The 22692-nt window shown below is 37.3% G+C and overlaps 1 protein-coding gene across 1 annotated transcript in view; it reads left to right on the top strand.

Annotated features, from left to right (window-relative positions):
• STPG2 (sperm tail PG-rich repeat containing 2) overlaps positions 1-22692 on the top strand; it is a 280442-nt gene that overhangs the window by 12372 nt on the left and 245378 nt on the right. The window contains exons 4-5 of the mRNA XM_031664617.1: positions 2007-2171; positions 21093-21205. Of these exons, the coding sequence (XP_031520477.1) occupies positions 2007-2171; positions 21093-21205 (278 nt within the window). The remainder of the gene's footprint in view (positions 1-2006; positions 2172-21092; positions 21206-22692) is intronic.

Genomic DNA, 22692 nt, shown 5'->3' with positions numbered 1-22692 from the left:
TGAAAGGAGGGAAAGCCATTCAATGGTTTCTTATTTTAATTTGGTAATTAATCTCATAGGTATTACTGAAACTACTTAAAGGTTGTCTTTAATTTGATAAAAGATAAAATTCTGGCTGGGTGTGGTGGCTTACACCTGTAATTCCAGCACTTTGGGAGGCCGGGGAGGTGGGGGCAGATCACTTGAGGCCAGGAGTTTGAGACTGGCCAGACCAACATGGTGAAACCCACTCTCTACTAAAAAAATACAAAAATTAGCCAGGCATAGTGGCACACTCCTGTAATCGCAGCTACTTGGGAGGCTAAGGCATGAGAATCGCTTGAACCCGGGAGGCAGAGGTTGCAGTGAGCCAAGATCATGCCACTGTACTCCAGCCTGGGCAACACAGTGAGACTTTTCCCCCACCCCCCTCCCAAATTATATTAAGAAAGAAAAACGGCTGGACACAGTGGCTCATGCCTGTGATCCCAGCACTTTGGGAGGCCGAGGTGGGCGGATCACCTGAGGTCAGGAGTTCAAGACCAGCTTGGCCAACATGGTGAAACCCCATCTCTACTAAAAATACAAAAAAATTAGCCAGGTGTGGTGGCATGTGCCTGTGATCCCAGCTACTCAGGAGGCTGAGGCAGGAGAATTGCTTGAACTCGGGAGGTGGAGGTTGCATTGAGCAGAGATCATGCCACTGTACTCCAGCCTGGGCAACAAGAGCAAAAACTCTGTCTCAGATAAAAAGAAAAAGAAAATTTGCTACTGAGAGTATGTTTATAACATAATTGTACATAGGCACATGAATATGCAACTATAGCATTAATTTATTCATACAGAAACTTCAGGAATCAATATATTCTTAATAATTTCAGTTTCCCAATAACTAAGTCCTTTATATGCCAGTACTTTTAGTTGATATATCTTATATTAATATTTGTAATGTATGTTATACCTTCATTTTTTAATTTAAATTATAAAATATTTTACATTAAACCAAATTTTGATAAAAGGATAATCACCCTAAAACTCCTGACTCTAACATTAATTTTCTGTTAATTTTTGCATAGCGTCTTTTGGTATTAAATTATATATGTATGTGACTTTATACATTTATATATGATTTCACATAGCTATATTCATAATTCACTTTTATATTTTGCTATTTCCATTTAGCATTACATCATAGACATTTTTCCTGCTATATAACTTGCATACTTAGGATATTTATACAAGACTCAGGAAATGTCGAAGCAAAAGTCAGGAGCTGGGAATGAATGAAGCCAGAAAGTATTACTGAAAAATGCAAAGTTTGTTTTTGCATAGCAGATAGTGTAATAGCATGATTGTTGATGTGAATAGGATTGCCGGTTTTTAGAATTAGTAATGATGGTTTTACTAAGCAAGATAAGTAACTGACCCAAATGAGAAAAAATCTTTGCTTCTTATGATGACTTTAATAGTTACCTATTATATTATATTCTACTCTAAATTTAATAGAAATACATTCTCTTGGTTTATAGTATGAAGCAACAGGCTTGAATTCACTCCTTTAAATTACTTTTACAAAACAAACATTTTTGGCCAGGCACAGTGGCTCATTACTGTAATCCCAGCACTTTGGGAGGCCAAGGCTGGCAGATCATTTGAGGTCAGGAGTTCAAGACCAGCCTGGCCATCATGGCAAAACCCCATCTCTACTAAAAATACAAAAATTAGCCAAGCATAGTGGTGCACGCCTGTAGTCCCAGCTACTGGGGCGGGTGAGGTCGTGGGGAGAATCGCTTGAACCCGGGAGACAGAGGTTGCTGTGAGCCAAGTTGTACCACTGCACTCCAGCCTGCGTGACAGAGTGAGACCCTATCTCAAAAAAATAATAACAAAACAGTCATTTTTGTTTTATATCATGAAACTCATTAAATCAATATTTAATAGTTGCGTTTTAGTAACTTTTAATATTTGGTTCTTCATTCCTCTTCCTCTTGCCTTGGAATAAATAATATAAAATGTTTTCCTTGTAGAAAATTTCAAGAGCACCTACACTTACCAGAAGTGTTGATGTTCCTTCAATTCCTTCTTATGGAAAGTCATATGGTTATCATATTAATGATGATGGCAGTATTATAAAATGTTTTCCACCTGCTAGTGACAGTACCCTTGGTCCAGCGTATTACAAACCTCAATTTGTAAGTATAATGTATTTCATATTGACAATTGGAAAATTGTTTATGATTTACATATGGGTTTCTTTTTTTTCTGGCTTATTTCTCCAAGAAAAAAATGATTACACGTTTTAGTTAATGTAGCACTAATTGTGGTAACAAATAGACCCCCAAATTTTAGTGGTTTAATACAGTAGAATTTTTTTTCCTCATTCATATGGACATGCTTATTAAGTGACTTTCCTTCATGTTGAGATCCAGGGACACAGGATTATTCCAGTTGTGTTTCTGTCATCCTCTAGGGACTTGTTGTCATCTGTATCCCGCTGGCAGAAGAGGATGAGGAATTATGCATTGGAAGTTTTTGTAGGCCAGGCTTGCAGCTATAGCCAGTCACATGGCCATACCTAACTGCCAGGGAGGATGGGAAATACAGTCTGTGTATCTCAGAAGAAGAAATGGGAGTAAATTATTAGGAGTCTCTGCCACAATGAATAATCATAAATAATACATAGATATTCTTTTTCTGAATTTGAAAAGAAAAAATAACATTTTATTTTTAAAAGAATTTGAATCTGAGAATGTAAACATCATTTATTCCAGAAATGATTATTTAAAAAATAAGGAGCTTCTCTTTGACTGAAATATCAGTTATAATGTAGCTAATTCATTTCATCCAGAGTTTAAATTTCAAACCTGACCAGACTTGTCAAGATTTTGTTGAGACAGTTGAAATGTATGTGTTATCCATGAATACAGACAATGAATATAGATGGTATGTCTGGTTTTACTCAATTATAAGACAGAAATACATAGTACTTTGAACCTATGATACTTTTATACTTTAATGAGGTATAGAAGAAGTAATTCTAGTGAGGAAATTTCTAAAAGTAAGTATAGATTTAAAGAAAGGCTGAAGAGACATCTTGGGCAAAGAAAAGGCATTCTCAGTATTTATCTTGATCTTTATTCCCAGTATTCTATAGTTATTTGTTGTTATATGACTCCATCTTTGGGCTTAGATGTAAGCACCTTCAAAAACTATTTGGTTTGTGGCAGTAGGTACACTGGGAAGTTTTGGGGGTTTTAGATCCTTTGAAGCATTAACATCTGTTTTCTTAAAATATTTTAATTGTAACATATATCAAACACATAGATAGTATGAAAATAATAATGGATACCTATGCACCCATCACACAGATAAAACACATGTTAAAATTTCGTCACATTACAATTAGCTTTATTTTAAAAGAAATATGTTATTAAGATGTTTGCCCCATTTTCCTGTCTTCATTCCTCACCCTTTACCACAATAATTAAACCTTTATTACATATTCATATATGAATAATAATATATATTGTTTTATGATTTTAAAAATTTAAATAAATATTATCTGGTGTATATGTTGCTTGGTTTTTTGCTTACTGTTATATTTTCCAGATTTAACCATATGAATATATTAGATCTAATTCATTCATTGTTCCCAGTTAGATAAGTTTCTTTTTAAAAAATAATTTAATATTTTGAAATAGTTTCAGACTTACAGAAAAACTATAATAATCTTATCCTTCACTCAGATCCTGCAGGTGTTAACATTTTATCACATTTGTTGTATCATTTTTTTCTCCCCATGTATTTATATTATTATTTTTATTAAATTATCTGAGAGTACATTTTGGACATGACGCCTCTTTACCCCTAAGTAGTTCAATGTAAGTGTTCTAATAACAAGACATTCTCAGAACACTAGCCAAAGATGGCCGATTAGAAGTAGCTGTGGTCTGTGGCTCTCACTGAGAAGAATGAAAATGGCAAGTGAATTCACCCTCAACTAAGGTATCCAGGTTTCTCATTGGGACTGACTAGGCGGTTGGTACAACCCACAGAAAGTGAGGAAAAGCAGAGTGTGTTGATGATGGCCCACCTGGGAGCAGCATGGGGCAAGGGGAGTTCCCTTCCCTAGCCGAAGGAGGCAGTGAGTGATCGTGTTATCCTGTCCAGGAACTACACTTTTCCCATGGATCTTTGAAACTCATGGACCAGGAGATCCCCTCGTGAGCCCACGCCACCAGGGCCTTGGATCCCCAAGCACAGAGCTGTGCAGGCTGTTGGGGTCACTCAGGTTGGCGGCCACTCAGGCATGTGGCCACTTGGGCAGGCACTGAGAGGCAGGAGTTGTTTTTCATGCTCTGGCCCCGGGAATTCCGGTGAGGCAGGAGATCGTCCACTCCTGTAGGAAGGGGACTGAAGCCAGGGATCCAAGCAGCATCATTCAGTGGGCCCGACTCCCATGGAACCTCACTAGCTAAGACCCATTGGCTTGGAATCCCTGCTGGTCAGCAGCAGCAGGCTGGAGACTGCCTAAGATGACTGAGTTCCCCAGGGGAGGGGTGGCTGCCATCTCTGCAGCTCCAGTTGGCTGTTTTCTTCTGCCAGTGCCAAAGAGACTGAGTGGTTTGTACCAGGAGGAATTCCCCACACCATGGCACAGTGGGTGTGGCAGACTGTGGCCAGACTGCTTTAAGTGGGACCCTGAGCCATCCCTCATCACCAGGCAGGGCCTCACCATGGGAATTTCAGCAACTCCAGCCAGGGGTTTATGGACAGAACTCTGATCTTCCTGGGACAGAGCCCCTGGTGGGAGGCGCAGCCACAGTCTCTGCAGTACACTCTATGTAGTCTTTCCTGCCAGCTGGTCCTGGAGAGTCTGGACAGTCTAGACAAGGGGGATTTGTCCCAGTTCAGCACACCTGCTCTGCCGAGGAGCAGCCAGACTGCTTCTTTAAGCAGGTCCCTGATCTTGCTCCTCCTGTCTAGGTGAGACCTCCCAATAGGGGTTACTAGACACCTTATGTAGGAGTGTTCCAGCTGGCATCAGGTTGGTGCCCCTCTGGGACAGAGCTTCTAGAGGAAGAAGCAGGCTGCCATCTTTGCTGTTTTGCAGTCTCCGCTGGTGATGCCTCCAGGTGGGGAAGAAACCTAGGCAAATAGGGTGTGAACCCCCAGAAAACTGCAGCAGCCCTACAGAGGAGGCCCCTGATGTTAAGAGAAAAACAAACAGCAACAACAACAACATCAACAAAAAAGACCCCACAAAAAACCCCATCCAAAGGTCCAGCAGCCTCAAAGATCAAAAGAAGAAAAGCCTACAAAGATGAGAAAGAGTCAATGCAAAAATGCTGAAAACTCAAAAAGCCACAGTGCCTCTTCTCCTCCAAATGATTGCAACACCTCTTCAGCAAGGGCACAGAACTGGGCTGAGGCTGAGATGGATGAATTGATAGAAGTAGGCTTCAGAAGGTGGGCAATAATGAACTTCACTGAGCTCAAAGAGCATGTTCTAACCGAATGCAAAGAAGCTAAGAACCACGATAAAACATTACAGGAGCTGCTAGCCAGAATAACAAGTTTAAAGAGAAACATAAGTGAGCTGATGGAGCTGAAAAACACAACATGAAAACTTCACAGTGCAATCACAAGTGTCAATAGCCAAATAAACCAAGCGGAGGAAAGAATCTTAGAGTTGACAAGTATTTTGTTGCAATAAGACAGGCAGACATGATTAGAGAAAAAAATAAATGGAAAGGAATGAACAAAACCTCTGAAAAATGTGGGATTATGTAAAAAGACTAAAACTGTGACTGACTGGGATACCTGAAAGAGATGGGGAGAAAGGAACCAAGTTGGAAAACATACCTCAGGATATCATCCTGGAGAACTTCCCCAACCTAGAAAGGCAGGCCGACATTCAAATTCAGGAAATCTAGAGAACCCCAGTAAGATAATCCATGAGATCAACCCAAAGACATATAATCATCAGATTATCCAAGGTTGAAATGAAAGAAAACATGTTAAGGGCAATCAGAGAGAAAGGCCAAGTCACCTACAAAGGGAAGCCCATCAGACAAAAAGCGGACCTCTCAGCAGAAACCCTACAAGCTAGAAGAGATTGGGGGCCAATAGCCAACATTCTGAAAGAAAAGAATTTCCAACCCAGAATTTCATATTTGGCCAAATATGAGCTTCATAAGTGAAGGAGAAATAAAATCCTTTACAGACAATCAAATGCTGAGAGAATTCATCACTACCAGGCCTGCCTTACCAGAGCTCCAGAAGGAAGCATTAAATATGGAAACCAGCCACTATACAAACACACTGAAGTTCACAGGCCAATGACACTATGAAGTAACTACATAAAGGAGTCTACAAAATAACTGGCTAGTATCATGATGACAGGATCAAATTCATACATTACAATATTAACCTTAAATGTAAATGGACTAAGTGCCCCAATAAAAGACACAGAATGGCAGGCCACATAAAGAGTCAAGATCCATCGGTGTGCTGTATTCAAGAGATGCATCTCATGCAAAGACACTCACAGGCTCAAAATAAAGTGATGGAGGAACATTTACCAAGCAAATGGAAAACAGAAAAAAGCAGGGGTTGTAATCCTAGTTTCTGACAAAACAGACTTTAAACCAACAAAGATAAAAAAAGACAAGGGCATTATATAATGGTAAAGGGTTCAAGTCAACAAGAAGAGCTAACTATTCTAAACATATATTCACCCAATATAGGAGAACCCAGATTCATAAAGCAGGTTCTTAGAGACCTACAAAGAGACTTAGATTCCCACACAATAATAGTGGGAGACTTTTGACACCTCACTAGCAATACTAGATCATCAAGACAGAACATTAACAAAGATATTCAGGACCAGAAGTGAGGTCTAAATCAAGTGGACCTGATACATATCTATAGAACTCTCTACCCCAAAACAACAGAATATACATTTTTCTTGGCACTACGTGGCACTTAATCTAAAATTGATTATGTAATTGGAAAAAAAACACTCCTCAGCAAATTAAAAGAACTGAAATCATAATGAACAGTCTCTCAGACAACAGTGTAATCAAAATAGAACTAAAGATTTTAAAAGTCACTCAAAGCCACACAACTATATGGAAATTGAACAATCTGTTTCGGAATGACTCCTGGGTAAATAATGAAATTAAGGCAGAAATCAAGAAGTTCTTTGAAACTAAAGAGAACAAAGAGACAATGTACCAGAATCTCTGAGATGCCTTAAGCAGTGTTAAGAGGGAATTTATAGAAATAAATGCCCACATTAAAAACTAGAAAGATCTCAAGTCTACATTCTAACATTACAACTAAAAGAACTAGAGAATCAAGAGCAAACAAACCCCAAAGCTAGCAGAAGACAAGAAATATTATCAGAATGGTACTGAAAGAGATAGAGACATGAGAAACCCTACAAAAAATCAGTGAACCCAGAAGCTGTTTTTTTTTGAAATTAATAAAATAGATAGACTGATAACTAGATTAATAAAGAAGAAAAGAGAGAAGAATCAAATAGACACAATCAGACAATGAAGCCCTCTCTCACCACACCTATTCAACATAGTATTGGAAGTTTTGGCCAGGGAAATCAGGCAAGAGAAAGACATAAAGCGTATTCAAATAAGAAGAGAGGAAGTCAAATTATCTTTATTTGCAGGTGACATGATTCTACATGTAGAAAGCCCCATTGTCTCAGCCCAAAAGCTTTTTAAGCTGATAAGCAGCTATAGCAAAATCTCAGGATACAAAGTCCATGTGCACAAATCAAAGGCATTTGGTCAGGTGCAGTGGCTCATGCCTGTAATCCCAGCACTTTGGGAGGCTGATGTGGGCGGATCACGAGGTCAAGAGATCGAGACCATCCTGGCCAACATAGTGAAACCTCTTCTCTACTAAAAATACAAAAATTAGCTGGGCATGGTGACACATGCCTGTAGTCCCAGCTACTTAGGAGGCTGAGGCAGGAGAATAGCTTGAACCTGGGAGGTGGAAGTTGCAGTGAGTCGAGATTGTGCCACTGCACTCCAGCCTGGTGACAGAGAGAGACTCTGTCTCAAAAAAAAAAAAAAAAAAAAAAAATCATAGGCGTCCCTATACACCAACAAGAGACAAGCAGAGAGCTATATCATAAATGAACTCCCATTCACAATTGCTACCAAAATAATAAAATACCTAGGAAGACAGCTAACAAGGGAAGTGAAGGACCTCTTCAAGTAGAGCTACAAACCACTGCTCAAAGAAGCCAGAATGGACACAAACAAATGAAAAAACATTGCATGCTCATGGATAGGAAGAATCCATATCATGAAAAAGGCCATATTGCCTAAAGTAATTTATAGATTCAATGCTATTTTCTTTAAACTACCATTGTCATTCTTCACAGAATTAGAAAAAGCTATTTTAAAATTCATATGGATCCAAAAAAGAGTTTGTATAGCCAAGGCAATCCTAAGCAAAAAGAACAAAACTAGAGGCATCACACTAGCTGACTTCAACCTATATTACAAGGCTACATTAACCAAAACAGCTTGGTACTGGTACAAAAACAGAAATGTAGACCAATGGAACAGAATATAGAACTCAGAAATAAGATTGCACATCTGATCTTCAACAAACTTGACAAAAACAAGCAATGGGGAAAGGATTCCCTATTTAATAAATGGTGCTGGGAGAACTGGCTAGCCATATGCAGAGAATTGAAATTGGACCCCTTCTTTATACCTTATACAAATATTAACTCAAGATATGGATTAAAGACTTAAATGTAAAATCCAAAACTATAAAAATCTTAGAAGAAAATCTGAGCAATACCGTTGAGGACATAGGCATGGGCAAAAATTTCATGACAAAAATGCTAAAAGTAACTGACACAGAAGCAAAACTGACAACTGGAATCTAATTAAAGAGCTGCTGCACAGCAAAAGAAACTATCACCAGTGCAAATAGACAACCTACAGAATGGGAGAAAATTTTTGCAATCTATCCATTTGACAAAAGTCTAATATCCCAAGTCTATAAGGAACTTAACCAAATTTACAATAAAAAACAACCCCAGTAAAAAGTGGGCAAAGCATATGAACAGACACTTCTCAAAAGAAGATATTTATGTAGCCAACAAACATATGCAAAAAAGCTCATCACTGATCATTAGAGGAATGCAAACCAAAACCACAATGAGATACTATCTCGCACCAGTCAGAATGGCAATTATTAAAAAGTCAAGAAACAATAGATGCTGGCAAGGTTGCAGAGAAATAGGAATGCCTTTACACTGTTGGTGGAAATGTAAATTAGGTCAACCATTGTGGAAAACAGTGTGGTGATTCCTCAGAGATCTAGAAGCAGAAATACCACTTGACCCAGCAATCTTATTACTGGGTATATGCCGGAAGGAATATAAATCACTCTATTATAAAGATACATGTGGCCAGGTGCAGTGACTCACGCCTGTAATCCCAGCATGTTGGAAGGCCAAGGTGGGCAGATCATGAGGTCAGGAGTTCAAGACCAATATGGTGAAACCTGACCAATATGGTGAAACCCCGTCTCTACTAAAAATACAAAAATTAGCCAGGCGTGGTACCATGCACCTGTAGTCCCAGCTACTCAGGAGGCTGAGGCAGGAGAATCGCTTGAACCCAGGAGGTAGAGGTTGCAGTGAGCCAAGATTATGCCACTACACTCCAGCCTGGGTGACACAGTGAGACTCCATCTCAAAAAACAAAAACAAAAACAAAAAAAAAAACATGCACGAGTATGTTCATTCCAGTACTATTCACAATAGTAAAGCCATGGAATCAACCCAACTGCCATCAATGATAGACTGGATAAAAAAATGTGGCACGTATACACCATGGAATACTATACAGCCATAAAAAGGATTGCTATAAAGAGGAATGATGTCATGTCCTTTGCAGGGACATGGATGGAGCTGGAAGCCATTATCCTCAGCAAATAACACAATAACAGAAGTCCAAACACCACATGTTCTTATAAGTGGGAGCTGAATGATGAGAGCACATGGGCACAAGGTGGGGAACAACACACACTGGGACCTGTTGGGGGTAGTTTTGGGGGATGGAGAGCATCAGAAAAAAATAGCTAATGCATGTGAGGCTTCATATGCAGCAAACCACCATGGCACATGTTTACCTATGTAACAAACCTGCACATCCTGTCGATGTACCCTGGAACTTACAAAAAAAAAAAAAAAAGACATTCTTTTTTGTAACCACAATGCAGTTATCAAAATCATGGCATTTCATTCATTATTATGAAAAAATTGCTAATTATCTCAATTATATCTTTTATAGAAAAAAGATTTTTGGTCCAGAGTTCAATCTGATGTTGCATTTAGTTGCATGTCTCTTTAGAATCCCTTAATTTGGAACAGTTCTTCAGTATTTGTCTTCTTTGATCTTTACTTTCTTTTTGAAGAGTACAGGTTGTTTATTTTGTAGAACATGTTTCAGTTATGGGTTTGTGTATATTATGAATATCTGAAGGTTTGTTTAATATTTTGGCAGGAATACTATAGAAGTGATAGGTTTTTTTCTTTTTCTTTTTTTTTCCTTTTTTTTTTTTTTGAGACAGAGTCTCGCTCTTTTGCCCATGCTGGAGTGCAGTGGCACTATCTCAGCCCACTGCAAGCTCCGCCTCCTGGGTCCATGCCATTCTCCTGCCTCAGCCTCCCAAGTAGCTGGGACTACAGGTGCTTGCCACTGCGCCTGGCTAATTTTTTGTATTTTTAGTAGAATCGGGGTTTCACTGTGTTAGCTAGGATGGTCTCTATCTCCTGACCTCATAATCCACCTACCTTGGCCTCCTAAAGTGTTGGGTTTACAGGAGTGAGCCACCGTGCCTGGTCAGTGATAGGTTCTTAATACATCATGTAAAGAGTAACAAGGTATTTATCTCATAAATGATTATGTTAACTTGAGGTGACTTCTAGTTTTAACTCATGTAAAGTAAGTATTTTTTGAGGATTACTTTAAGACTAAATAGATATTTCATTCATCAAACTCTTAACCTATTTCTCATCAAACTCTCACTTAATAGTTTTAACACCTATTGATGATTCCTGAACCAGTTTTACCGTGATGTTTATCAAATGGTGATTTTCTAACTCTAATTTTTAACCTTTATTTGTTGGCATTTTACTATAAAGAAGAGATTTTTTCCCCCATTTATATATTTATATCAGTATAGATTTATGAATTCCTGTTTTACTCAAAGGGTTATAATTTATTTCTTTATTGTTTATTTTGAGGCATTGGTGATTCCAGATTTGACCCTTGGGAGCCTTTTAGGCTATCCTTGTGTCCTTTTGACATGTTCATATCATTCTTTGAAGATTTCCTTGCTTTCTGGCATAAAAAGATATTCCAGGTTCATTTTATTCATTTGCTTATTTGAGCCTTGCAATCAGCCACTTCTTTAAGGAGCCCTACTTCCATAGCAGCAGAATGTATTTCAAAATAAGTTCTGTATACTAGGTACACGCATTGCTACTGGGTGTTAGGGCTTCTAGGTCATCTCAATGGACAGAGTAATACATCTATACTTCTTATTTCTCTATTAAAAACTTTTAGTTTATACATATACCTCCAATTTCAGTCTAACACCACAGGTTTATTTTAGGCTTTCTCTTTCCATATTTGACTCGCTGCTTCCACAGTGATAAACCAAGCTCCCATTATCCTCAGTTATACTTATTTGCTTAATCCCATAGTACATTGAAAGTGGTTTTAGAATTGGTAAACTAGAATTGGTAAACTGCAAAAAACAGACTTGAGAATGTACAAGCTCTTACCTTCAGGTGACCTTGAAGCTCTACACAAGCAGGAAGTGATGGCTAACACAAATTTGTAAACTGACTGCTTGAGCATTAAAATTATGCCCCAACACATGTATGGAGAGCCTTGGCAAAGGTTGGAGATGTATTGGTTCAAGGCACTTAAGAAAATTTTTGTCCAAACATTACCTGACCACTCAGCTAATTAGGCTAAGATTTCAGTGTGCATACATGACAAAGAATACAGAGTTTAGAGAATTAGTCTAGGAAAATCACTAAACCCTCAGGGTAGGAATTCGGATCTTCATAGTTGTCACATTATGTCATACAAAGTATCTGGTTTCAGCAAAGAATTATGAGACATGCAAATAATAAAAAAATGGCCCATACACAGAAAAAGAAATTGTTCTTAAGGAAGCTAAGGCATTAGACTTCTTAGATAAAAATTTTAAATTAGCTATTTTAAATATGTTCAAAGAAATAAAGCAAACTATGTCTAAAGAACTAAATGAAAGTATAAGAATAGTGTATCATCCAATAGAGAGCATCAATAAAGAGATAGAAATTATAAAAACAAACAGAGTAGAAATTCTGGAATTGAAAATTACAATAATGGAAATGAAAAACTTGCTAGAGGAGCCCAAAAGAAGATTTGAATTGGCTGAAGAAAGAATCAGTGAACTTGAAGACATGTCAATTGATATTATGCAGTCTGATGAACAGAAAGAAAATAGGATGAAGAAAAGGAATCAGAGCCTCAGAGATCTAGGGGACACCATCAAGTATACCAATATACACATAGTGGAACTCCCAGAAGGAGAGGAGAAAGAGAAAGGAGAAAAGAGAATACCTGAAGAAATCATGGCTGAAAACCTCCCAAATTTGATGAAAAAAACATTACAGAAAGAAGCTTAACAAACTGTCAGTAAGATTAATGCAAAGAGATACACACCTAGACACATCACAGTCAAGCTGTTGAAAGCCAAAGAGAAAATCTTGAGGGCAGCAAGAAAAAAGTGACATATCATGTAGAGGGAATCCCCCAAAAGGTTAATAGAAATCATGAGGCCAGAGGGAAGGGGGTGACATATTCAAAGTGTTGAAAAAACAGACTGCCAATCAAGAATTCTAGAATCAGCAAAGCTATTCCTTGAAAATAAAGGAGAAATTAGACATTTTCAGATAAATGGAAGCTGACAGAATTTGTTGCTGGCACACCTCCTAAAAGAAATAACAAATGGAGTCTTCAGGCTAAAATGAAAGGTTATCAGACAATAACTGAAATTCACACAAAGAATTAAAGAACAATGGTAAAGGTAAATATATAAGCCAGTATTATTTAATTTTTGATTTGTAACTTTTTGGAAAAATTCCTATTGATTATGGAACAAAGTTGAAATAATAATTTTGTGTTTAAATACAGTAGTAGGCAGATATTTTAAGACTAATGGATTGTTTCATGCTATAAAACTTATGAAGGACCAGATTAATTCTGGTAACATGGAAATTAAGGATAATGTAAGTTACATGTTTCCTGTTCTAACCATGAGAATTCCCATTTCTTTCTGGCCATGGGAGTTTTTGTCTCAAGAATATTTCATTCTCCCTTTCTATGACATACCTGGTCTTCCAGGCCTTGACTGTCCCATCATCCTATTGATAACAATGTGACAAATTAGTCTTCATTAAGATATTTAAATATCTTAAATATTTGAGTAATATATGCTTATCTGAACAATAGGTTCAATTCTATAAAAATTCCAGTGAAATGGTCTTATGGTTTGATATTAGGATATTCTCCCCAAGGTGAAGGACAAGTTATGCAAAGAAGTGTAATGGAGCCAGACTTTCTGGTTATGTGTCTTGACTGTACCACTTAATAGTTATTTGTCCTTGGCCAAGTTACTTAATCTTTGTGTTCAGTTTCCTTACCTAAAATATCCTGGGAAAAAAAAAACTATGGTCTAATATTTTGGAATTAGTATTTATTCTTCACAATTCGTTGTAGATTCTTGACTTTAGCTTAATAATTCTCTAATCACTCTTAACTTAAATCTCAAAGTGTAATTCTTGCTTTAAGCTAATTTTTTGGTTTCAGAATAATGTATCATCTATTAGAAGGCCACAATAATGCCTTCGAGCTTCCCTGCATATATAAAATCCTTTTCCCACATGAATAAGCATACTTTGACATATAAAACTTGATTACTTCCTGGCTAAATTATTATTTATAGAAATAATAATAAGAAGATGTTTATTTGATGACCTAATTTATTTGATGGCCTAATTTAATAGTTATTGAATCAATGTAACTTGTATTTATTGGAATAAAAATCTAGATGCTATTTAAAAAATGTTATATAAAAACAGTTTTCTATATCAGTTAAAGACATAGTTCATAATATTCAAGAAGATTCAGCAAAGTTTAGTACAAACTGAATTTTGATATTTTTTGAAATTCTCGTCTTGGATTTCTTGGATTTGAGAGAACTAGAGACAGGGTGGCAAAGCTCAGTAGCTGAAAGCTTTATTTTCTTCTGTTTCTCCTGTAGAAAAACACAGGTTCTTCACAAACTACTGCCAAATTGATACTGTAATAATGTTAATTCAAATCTTATCCAAATTTCTGATAATTCTATGTAACTCTTTGCTTGCTTTTTGAAATAATATTTAATACTATATGTGGGTTTAGTTTCCAGAGGTGCATATTGATAGAAAATTAAGAAAATAATCCAATAAATGGGAGTTATTGTGATTCTTTCTTAACTGGTGAATCACATCTGCTGAAGGTGTCTAATAAAGCTTAAATACAGAATTAAGAGGTATAAGACTCTAAGTGACAAATGATAAACTTTAGCTAAATTTAATTTGTAAAGAGAAATCCTACAAAAAAAGTTATTTTATATAACATTTTGAATGATGAAATTTAGCTTCTTTCTTCTTTTAGAAGAGCCCAGGTAACTATTAGAAATCTATTTTTCAGAGGTGGATTTCACAAGCAAAGTTTGTGATTGGAAAGATACTCACATATTTGCTAATGATAACATGATGGGAACTACCTGTGTGCTGCCACACTGGAAAACAGTCCATTAGTGTTTGAATTGATGCACTTTGGGCATTTTAATTCTTCACAAATTCTATTTCCATATTTAATTATGGAAAGACACGGGGGAAAGTTGCATAGCCCCATCTTCATTTATTTAATTGTCAGTGAGAGTGGCAGTTAGTAATTCTTCTTCAAATTATAGTGTAGCATTTACTTAAAAGAATGCAGTTCCATGGTGAGTTTGCTTCAATTAAGTCATATTTTATTTGCTAATGATTTTCAAAATTGACAGTGACCTTGAAGTTGGTATTGCCAACACTTCTTGACACAAAAGAAACTGTAATTTAGAGATAAAAGTGCATCAATTTATCCTTTGTTTTCTATCTGTATTTTAAAAAGGCTTTTACATTTCTGATTGAACATTTATCTGAGTACCGCAGAGGTTAATGAGTTTAGTAGCTGTCAATTAACGTGGTTTACATGAAATGGATTTTATTGTAGACACACGAAAAGGATATTGCTAGTGTCTTAAATTGTGTGTGTGTGTGTGCACACGCGCATGTACACCTATGTAATCTTTCCTCTTACTGGATTACCGTTAGAATTGTGAAACAATTGAATCATAAAATCTCAATAATGTAAATTCACTTAAAGAAAGCTTCTTGGATAGAATCCTGCTCAAGGTCTTGAATCGTTGCATTAAAAGAGTTAATATAAAACCTTAACATGATTTTAGGCTATAAAAATGTGATGTAAAAGATGACATCAAGATGCTCTATTTTAAAATACTGATTTTTTGACAAATGTATAGGCTATAGTAAATCAATATATTAGATATGTTCTTGTATGAAATGTATACAATGTCTAAAATATCCAGCATGACTATATTATATTAGAATGTAGTTTCACATTTTGTACTTCACTGCCTGTTATGGTCATACTATAGTAGAAAAAAATGTGCACGATTATAATCTGCTTTATTTCTGAGTTAAAAATAAACTATAACATAAATGGGAAATTTCATTCTTTCTGCCATCACAACTGCCTATGTACTTTAAAGTCCATGGTTGTATTAGGCAATTGCATTGGAAAGGTGGTCTGGAGCACTTTTTTTAGCAAGGGAAAGTGTTGGTTGGCTAGGTTCTCTTTTTTCCTGAAGTTCTGTTGGGCACAGCAGTCTTTGGAATTGCCACTGACCCTGTAAGAAGAGTCTGTTTTCAGCTATTCTAGTGGATGCTAGGGTTTCTTCCAGTGCTCTTTTACTGGCATGTACTGCTCTGCTGGACATGCCAGGCTCTGCCACTTTTGTATGTCATTCTGCTAGGTTTTATAGCATTTGTCTCTTCCCCCCTACACCCACTAGACCCAATGCCTTTGGATGGTCTGACTCCCTTATTTCCTTTTGTGTTATACTTAGGAATTCCAAAGTAGTGTATATATAACCTATTGTCAGGCCTCTGAGCCCAAGCCAAGCCGTTGCATCCCCTGTGACTTGCGCATATACGCCCAGATGGCCTGAAGTAACTGAAGAATCACAAAAGTGCAAATGCCCTGCCTCGCCTTAACCGATGACATTCCACCATAAAAGAAGTGAAAATGGCCGGTCCTTGCCTTAAGCGATGACATTATCTTGTGAAATTCCTTTTCCTAACTCATCCTGGCTCAAAAAGCTTCCCCACTGAGAACCTTGTGACCCCCACCCCTGCCCTCCAGAGAACAACCCCCTTTGACTGTAATTTTCCTTTACATACCCAAATCCTATAAAACGGCCCCACCCTTATCTCCCTTCACTGACTCTCTTTTCGGACTCAGCCTGCCTGCACCCAGGTGAAATAAACAGCCATGTTGCTCACACAAAGCCTGTTTGGTGGTCTCTTCACACGGACGGGTGTGACACCTATGTGTTACAGAGATTTGTGGGATAGCTTTTTCAGTTTTTATTCATAGCTTTTTTCCTTGAAGGACGTGACAAGGGGCTGGGCTTTGGAATTGTGTGTCAAACTAGAATCCTTACTTGTAACAATAATACTATTGAGAATAATAATATATTACTTTGAGATAGTGCTTTTTAAGACTATCACTCATCACTCACTGTTAAAGCTGAATGTCCATAGAGAAGAAGGGCAAATGCCTTTCTGCTCTTTGTGTTAAATAGAAGGGATTTGCAGATCAATAATTCAAGCACACTGAGACCATGTATAGTGCTGAAAATATTCCTAGAGGAAATAAGGATTCATCCTTTTTATTTATATAACACCTTTTCCCAGGCTTCATTGGATTGGAGGTACTAAAGAGAGTCGCAATAATGTTAATAACTTTAATACCTTTTTTTTTTTTGGTCTGTAACTATCAATGTAGAGGACATATAGCCTTTTGCAAAGTTCCTCTACCTACGTATTTGTAGATGTCCCCGGGGGCTGTCTCAGCTATGCCCTGGAATAAGTCTGTTTCCATTGAGTACAGCTGCTATTCCACCAGGCACTTCGGTCTCTTGCCATATGGTGCTCTCTGCTGGGCGTTTCCGCCAATGTTCTCTTTCACAGCTAAAGCTGCCGGATTAGCTGGGATGGAGTAGGGGGAGGAGGATGATGTCTTTCTTCATTTTATACTCTATTAGAAGAGTTCAAAAGTAGTGCAGGTTTTTTTTAAGCCAATATTTTAATGAAACAGTTGTTTTAGTTATTTTTTTTCATAGTTTCTTCACACTCAAAAGGATATGAGGCCTAAAGTCATTGAAGATTGTCTGTGTTAAAAGGCAAACCCAGTCGACAGAAAATCCCCAGTATTTAGCATTGCCACTCTTTTGACACTAAGATTTTCTTACTAGGTGTGGGCCATCATGATTAGCTGCTTCTTCTCATAGGCTTAATTTTTACATTTGCCTTTTGGTTGTTTTGCTCTGTTCACTAGGTATTCCAAACATGTCTGAATTCTCTCTTGTCAGCTCCAATATTCTCTACCACCAAAGAAAGGAACAATCTTGTTTCTCTCTTGTCAGCTCCAATATTCTCTACCACCAAAGAAAGGAACAATCAAGGTGATTTACTAAAATCAAAGCAGGGTAACTCTTTAGGAAAACTATAATTTTCTCTACAAGTTTGCATCTAGGAAAAAAGAATCAACAAAGGTCTCATTTTACTTCATGCAAACATTAAAGTTCTGTCAGAGGTTGGGTTAGTCTTTGTATTAGGATTCTGCAGAGGAACAGAACCACTGCTTACACAGTCATGTGTCAATTAATGATGAGGATACGTCCTGAGAAATGCATTGTTAGGTGATTTTGTCATTATGTGAACATCATAGAGTATATTTATACAAACCTAGATGGTATAGTCTATGACACACCTAAGCTATATGGTATAGCCTGTTGTTTCTGTGATTCAAGCCTGTATGACGTGTTGTTATACTGTCTGGTATAGATTACAAAGATACAGATACACAATGGTATTTGTGTATCTAAATACATCTAAACATTGAAAAAGAACAGTAAATACATGGTGTTATAATCTTATGGGCTCACCATTGTATATGCGGTCCATTGTCATATATGCAGTCCATCCTTGAAACATCATTATGTGATGCATAACTATATATGCGAGATGGGGTTTATTCTGGGAATTGGCTCATGTGATTATGGAGGCTGAGAAGTCCCATGATATGTTGTCTGCAAGCTGGAGAAGTAAGGGAGCTGGTGGAGTAGCTGATTTCAAATCTGAAGGCCTGAGAACCACGGGAGCTGATGGTATAACTCTCAGTCCAAGGATAAAAACCTGAGAACCTGAGTGGCTGCTGGAGCAAGTCCAAGAATCCGAAGGTTAGAAAACCTGAAGTTCTGATGTCCGAGGGTAGGAGAAGATAGGCGTCTCAGATCCAGAAAAGAGAACAAATTTACCTTTCTTCTGCCTTTTTGTTCTATCCGGGCCCTCAACTGATTGAATGGTGCCCACTACATTGGGTTAGGATGGTTCACTGATTCAAATGCCTATGTATTCTGGAAACAGCCTCACATACATACCCAGAAATAACACTTTATCAGCTATGTGAGTATTCCTTAACTCAGTCAAATTGACATCTAAAATTGACCATCGCAGTCTGCGTTTAATTTTTTCAGACTAGGCAGATGTAGAAGGGCAAGTTAATTCTATTGTGCTTATATTTTATAATGTCTGAGAGCTAGGTGTTAGTGGTAAGTTCAAGGAATTTTAGTGTGTGCCAGCTTCTTTTTGAATTTTGTTGTGGCACCTCAAAGCTTTTTGGAGTGGTGCCTCTCTAGCTAGAAAGTCACTAGGGACAGGGGAAAGTGCTTTCAATTTAGTTTCAACTGCATCTGTCAAGAATAAAGTGGAGGTTAGCATTCTCCTCATCACTTAATGTAATGGCACTGGCGCACATCTCCACAGGTGCTAGTAGTTTTGACAATTGCCCCCTACTCACTACCCAAGAGTTTATCTGCAGTTTCTGTCTTTTTGGGGATGTTAAGAGGGTTCAGCTGAGACTCTTTTCATATGTAATGAGGTCCTTTTCTGGTTCTGGGGATGTTAAGAGGGTTCAGCTGAGACTCTTTTCATATGTAATGAGGTCCTTTTCCGGTTCTAGTCTTTGCTGTGCTATATCTTCCAGAAAGTCCTTAAAGTTTCTGGCATGTGAATCATACTGTTTCTAGCACTTACTCGTGTCTACTTGATATACTTCTTTTGAAATTTTGGAGTCGGGTGGGACAGGTATGGATTTGATTCACCATTTTGAACTGAAATTATGCTTTTTATCACTAATGTTGCTACTTACTGCATTATTCTTGCTTATAATGGTAACTGAGAGAGGTTGATTCCATTGCTGTAGAATGGTAATAGCCATCTAGAACAACTTAGCGGTGATGAATCCGTATGGGTCTGCAGCCACCTCAATTCTTGCCTCCTCATAAGAAAGAATTCGATCGAGGGGCATAAGGCAGAGTGAGAGACCAAGGCAAGTTTTAGAGTGGGAGTAAAAGTTTTTTAAAAAGCTTTAGTCCAGGAATGAGAGGAAGTAAAGAACACTTGGAAGAGGGCCAAGCAGGTGATTTGAGAGATCAAGTGCGTGGATTGACCTTTTAACTTGGGGTTTTGTATGTTGGCATGCTTCCAGGGTCTTGCATTACTTGCCCCCTGATTCTTTCCTTGGGGTGGGCTGTTCACATGCTCAGTGGCCTGCTAGCACTTGACAGGGGCCACGTGTGCAGTGTGTTTACTGGAGTTGAGTTGTACACATGCTCACTTGAGGCATTCTTACCTTTCCAGTTGAATGCCCCTAAGGGTCATATACCAGTTAAACACAGCCGTTTTGCCTTTTAGTGCGCATACGTGAGCCCATTCTCCCAACTCCTGAGATGTTATCTGGAAGCTACTGATCACCAGCTTCAAGATTTTTCTGTCGGGAGACTGCCTTTCCCTGGTGCAAGCTGCAATCATTTATTATTTTAGAGAGACTGTTAACAACTGCCTGACCATCACATGATGGTCGTCTGACGTTCTTGGTTGGGGGGGCCCTCTCCTACCCTGCTCATGTCAGACTGTCTGCCTTCTGTAACAACCTGACACATTGTTAAACTATATGTTATGAGAATTGTAGTAAATACCATTAGTTTAAAAATATGTTTTAAAATATTCTTAAATGATTTCTCAACTTAGAATGTTTTAGGTCAAGAGAAGAGGATTCCTGTAAAAAAAAAAAAAAAGCTACTGTTGTGTTATGCTTTATTGTTTTAGTTTCTGGTGAAACAGTGTGCTTAAACTTTTTGTGGTTCATGCTTAATTTTGACATTTATTGTAGTGGGTATAAAGAAAAGATGATTATTTCTCATGTCACAAATAATTTCTCTGTCATAATAGGTATCATTTTAATAGGTATTTCTATTTCCCAAATAATGTTATCTCCTCTGTCTTTTATAAATGATGAGGAGCTAATGTTCATTTTTCTTAAGGTTTTAGATTACTGGGTATACTGCCAAGAGCAAAACTGTTATTATTGGTTGAGAATATGCTAATGTTAGAGGTACTTCTCTGGGAACCCTAGCTGACTCAGGAGTGGGATGGGAACCAACAGTGACAACTTAGCCTGGGATCTATCCAAGAGCCCTTTAGCATTTACCAGTGGAACCCCCTTACTGAGGCTATCCTTGCTTTAGATTTAGACTTAGGTAAAGCCAAGCATTGTTTCATGACTTACTTAAACTATGTTTCATCCTCACTTTTTATTTTTTAGAATGTTTCCAATGCAACTTTGAAATACAAAGGTATTCATTTTGGCAACTCTTCAGGAAGACAAGAGTTACCTAAAAAGTCAGGTCCTGGTCCAGGAGAGTATGATATAGTCCAGTAAGTAAAAAAGTATAGTATACTTTTAATGTAGCTCTTGACTAGAAAAGTATTCTAATAATTCAGACTAGGCTATGCTGTAAAGGAAGGAAAATTAGTATGAAAAACTCCAAGAAGTATTATATTTTGGCATAACATATATGAAAGTTATTTTTTTTTTAAATTATACTTTAAGTTCTGGGATACATGTGCAGAACATGCAGGTTTGTTACATAGGTATACATGTGCCATAGTGTTTTGCTGCACCCATCAACCCATCATCTACATTAGGTATTTCTCCTAATGCTATCCCTCCCCTAGTTCCCCATCCCCCCAAGTTATTGTTTTTTTATAAGCCAAATCTTGTGCTATCTACATATATGTATTAACTCATTTAATCTTCACAGCAAGCTTTGCATAGTTAATATTGTTATATCTATTTTATCAGTAAACAATCCAAGGGTTAGAGGGGATAAATAACATATTCAAGATCATGCAACTATTAAATGGCAGAGCTAAAGTTAAATTGAAGCCTGTTTGATTACACAGTCCATGTATCCATGTACTAAAATATACTGTCCTTAATTATAAAGTAGATAAAAGATGAGAGAAAATGTAAAAGAAGGTGACCCAGAATTCTCCATTTTATCCCTGGCTCTCATCTTCATTCCTCTGACTACATGATGGATTTAGACGGCATTCTCAGTCAGTGTAGGTCAGAGAATATTTATGAAGAAATACTTTTTTGGCAAAATAACTCTATTTTCTCCTACTCCTACAGTGAGGTTTTAGACATGAGTTTATGGAAGGCAAAATTTAGTATCAAATACCATGTTGTCCTCAGAATCTACTACCCTTTCTTATAATTAATTTTTTAAGAGTCCAGCTTATCTGCCTGAGTCTATCTCTTTCATAGCTTTTTTTTTTTTCTCTCTCCCTAAAAGCCCCGGAGTGATTACATACTCAATTAATTTGCTAGACAGATCAGACATATCTGTATACTAGCAGTGGATATATTTTAGGATCTTGCTTGGACTCCCCTGCTACTGTTCATTCACTGAGTAAACGTTGTTTGAATTATTGCTGTGTACCAGTTCTGAACTTAATAACTGAGAATAACAAGAATAAAACATGACCCTTGTTTTTGGGAATTTATACTCTAATCCATTATCCTGTTCACTTTTCACTCCCTTAATATGGAATATACCTTTGTATTTTTATTCTTTCAGTAGTTATGCTAGAACCTTAACATGCATATTTAGCTTAATTAAGTCTTTACTTATTATTATTATTCCAAACAAGACAAAGTTTTTAGAATACTCTAACACATATCATGGTCTTCTTGACATATGCTTTTGCTCTTCAGTATTTTAATCCTAATCTTTTCTTCTGCCAGATTGGCTGGTTTGTGCTCATGCTCTCTCTCTCAACCTCTCTCTTTCCCCTCTTCTCAGTTTTATTGAGGTTTAAATAACATAAGTCAAAATTCATCTTTTAAAATGTGTATC

This window comes from Papio anubis, chromosome 3 (assembly GCF_008728515.1).
Source record: "Papio anubis isolate 15944 chromosome 3, Panubis1.0, whole genome shotgun sequence".
Classification (NCBI taxonomy): Eukaryota; Metazoa; Chordata; class Mammalia; order Primates; family Cercopithecidae; genus Papio; species Papio anubis.
Note: the sequence above shows the minus strand (reverse complement) of the source record. Positions and strands in the feature narration are given on the sequence as shown.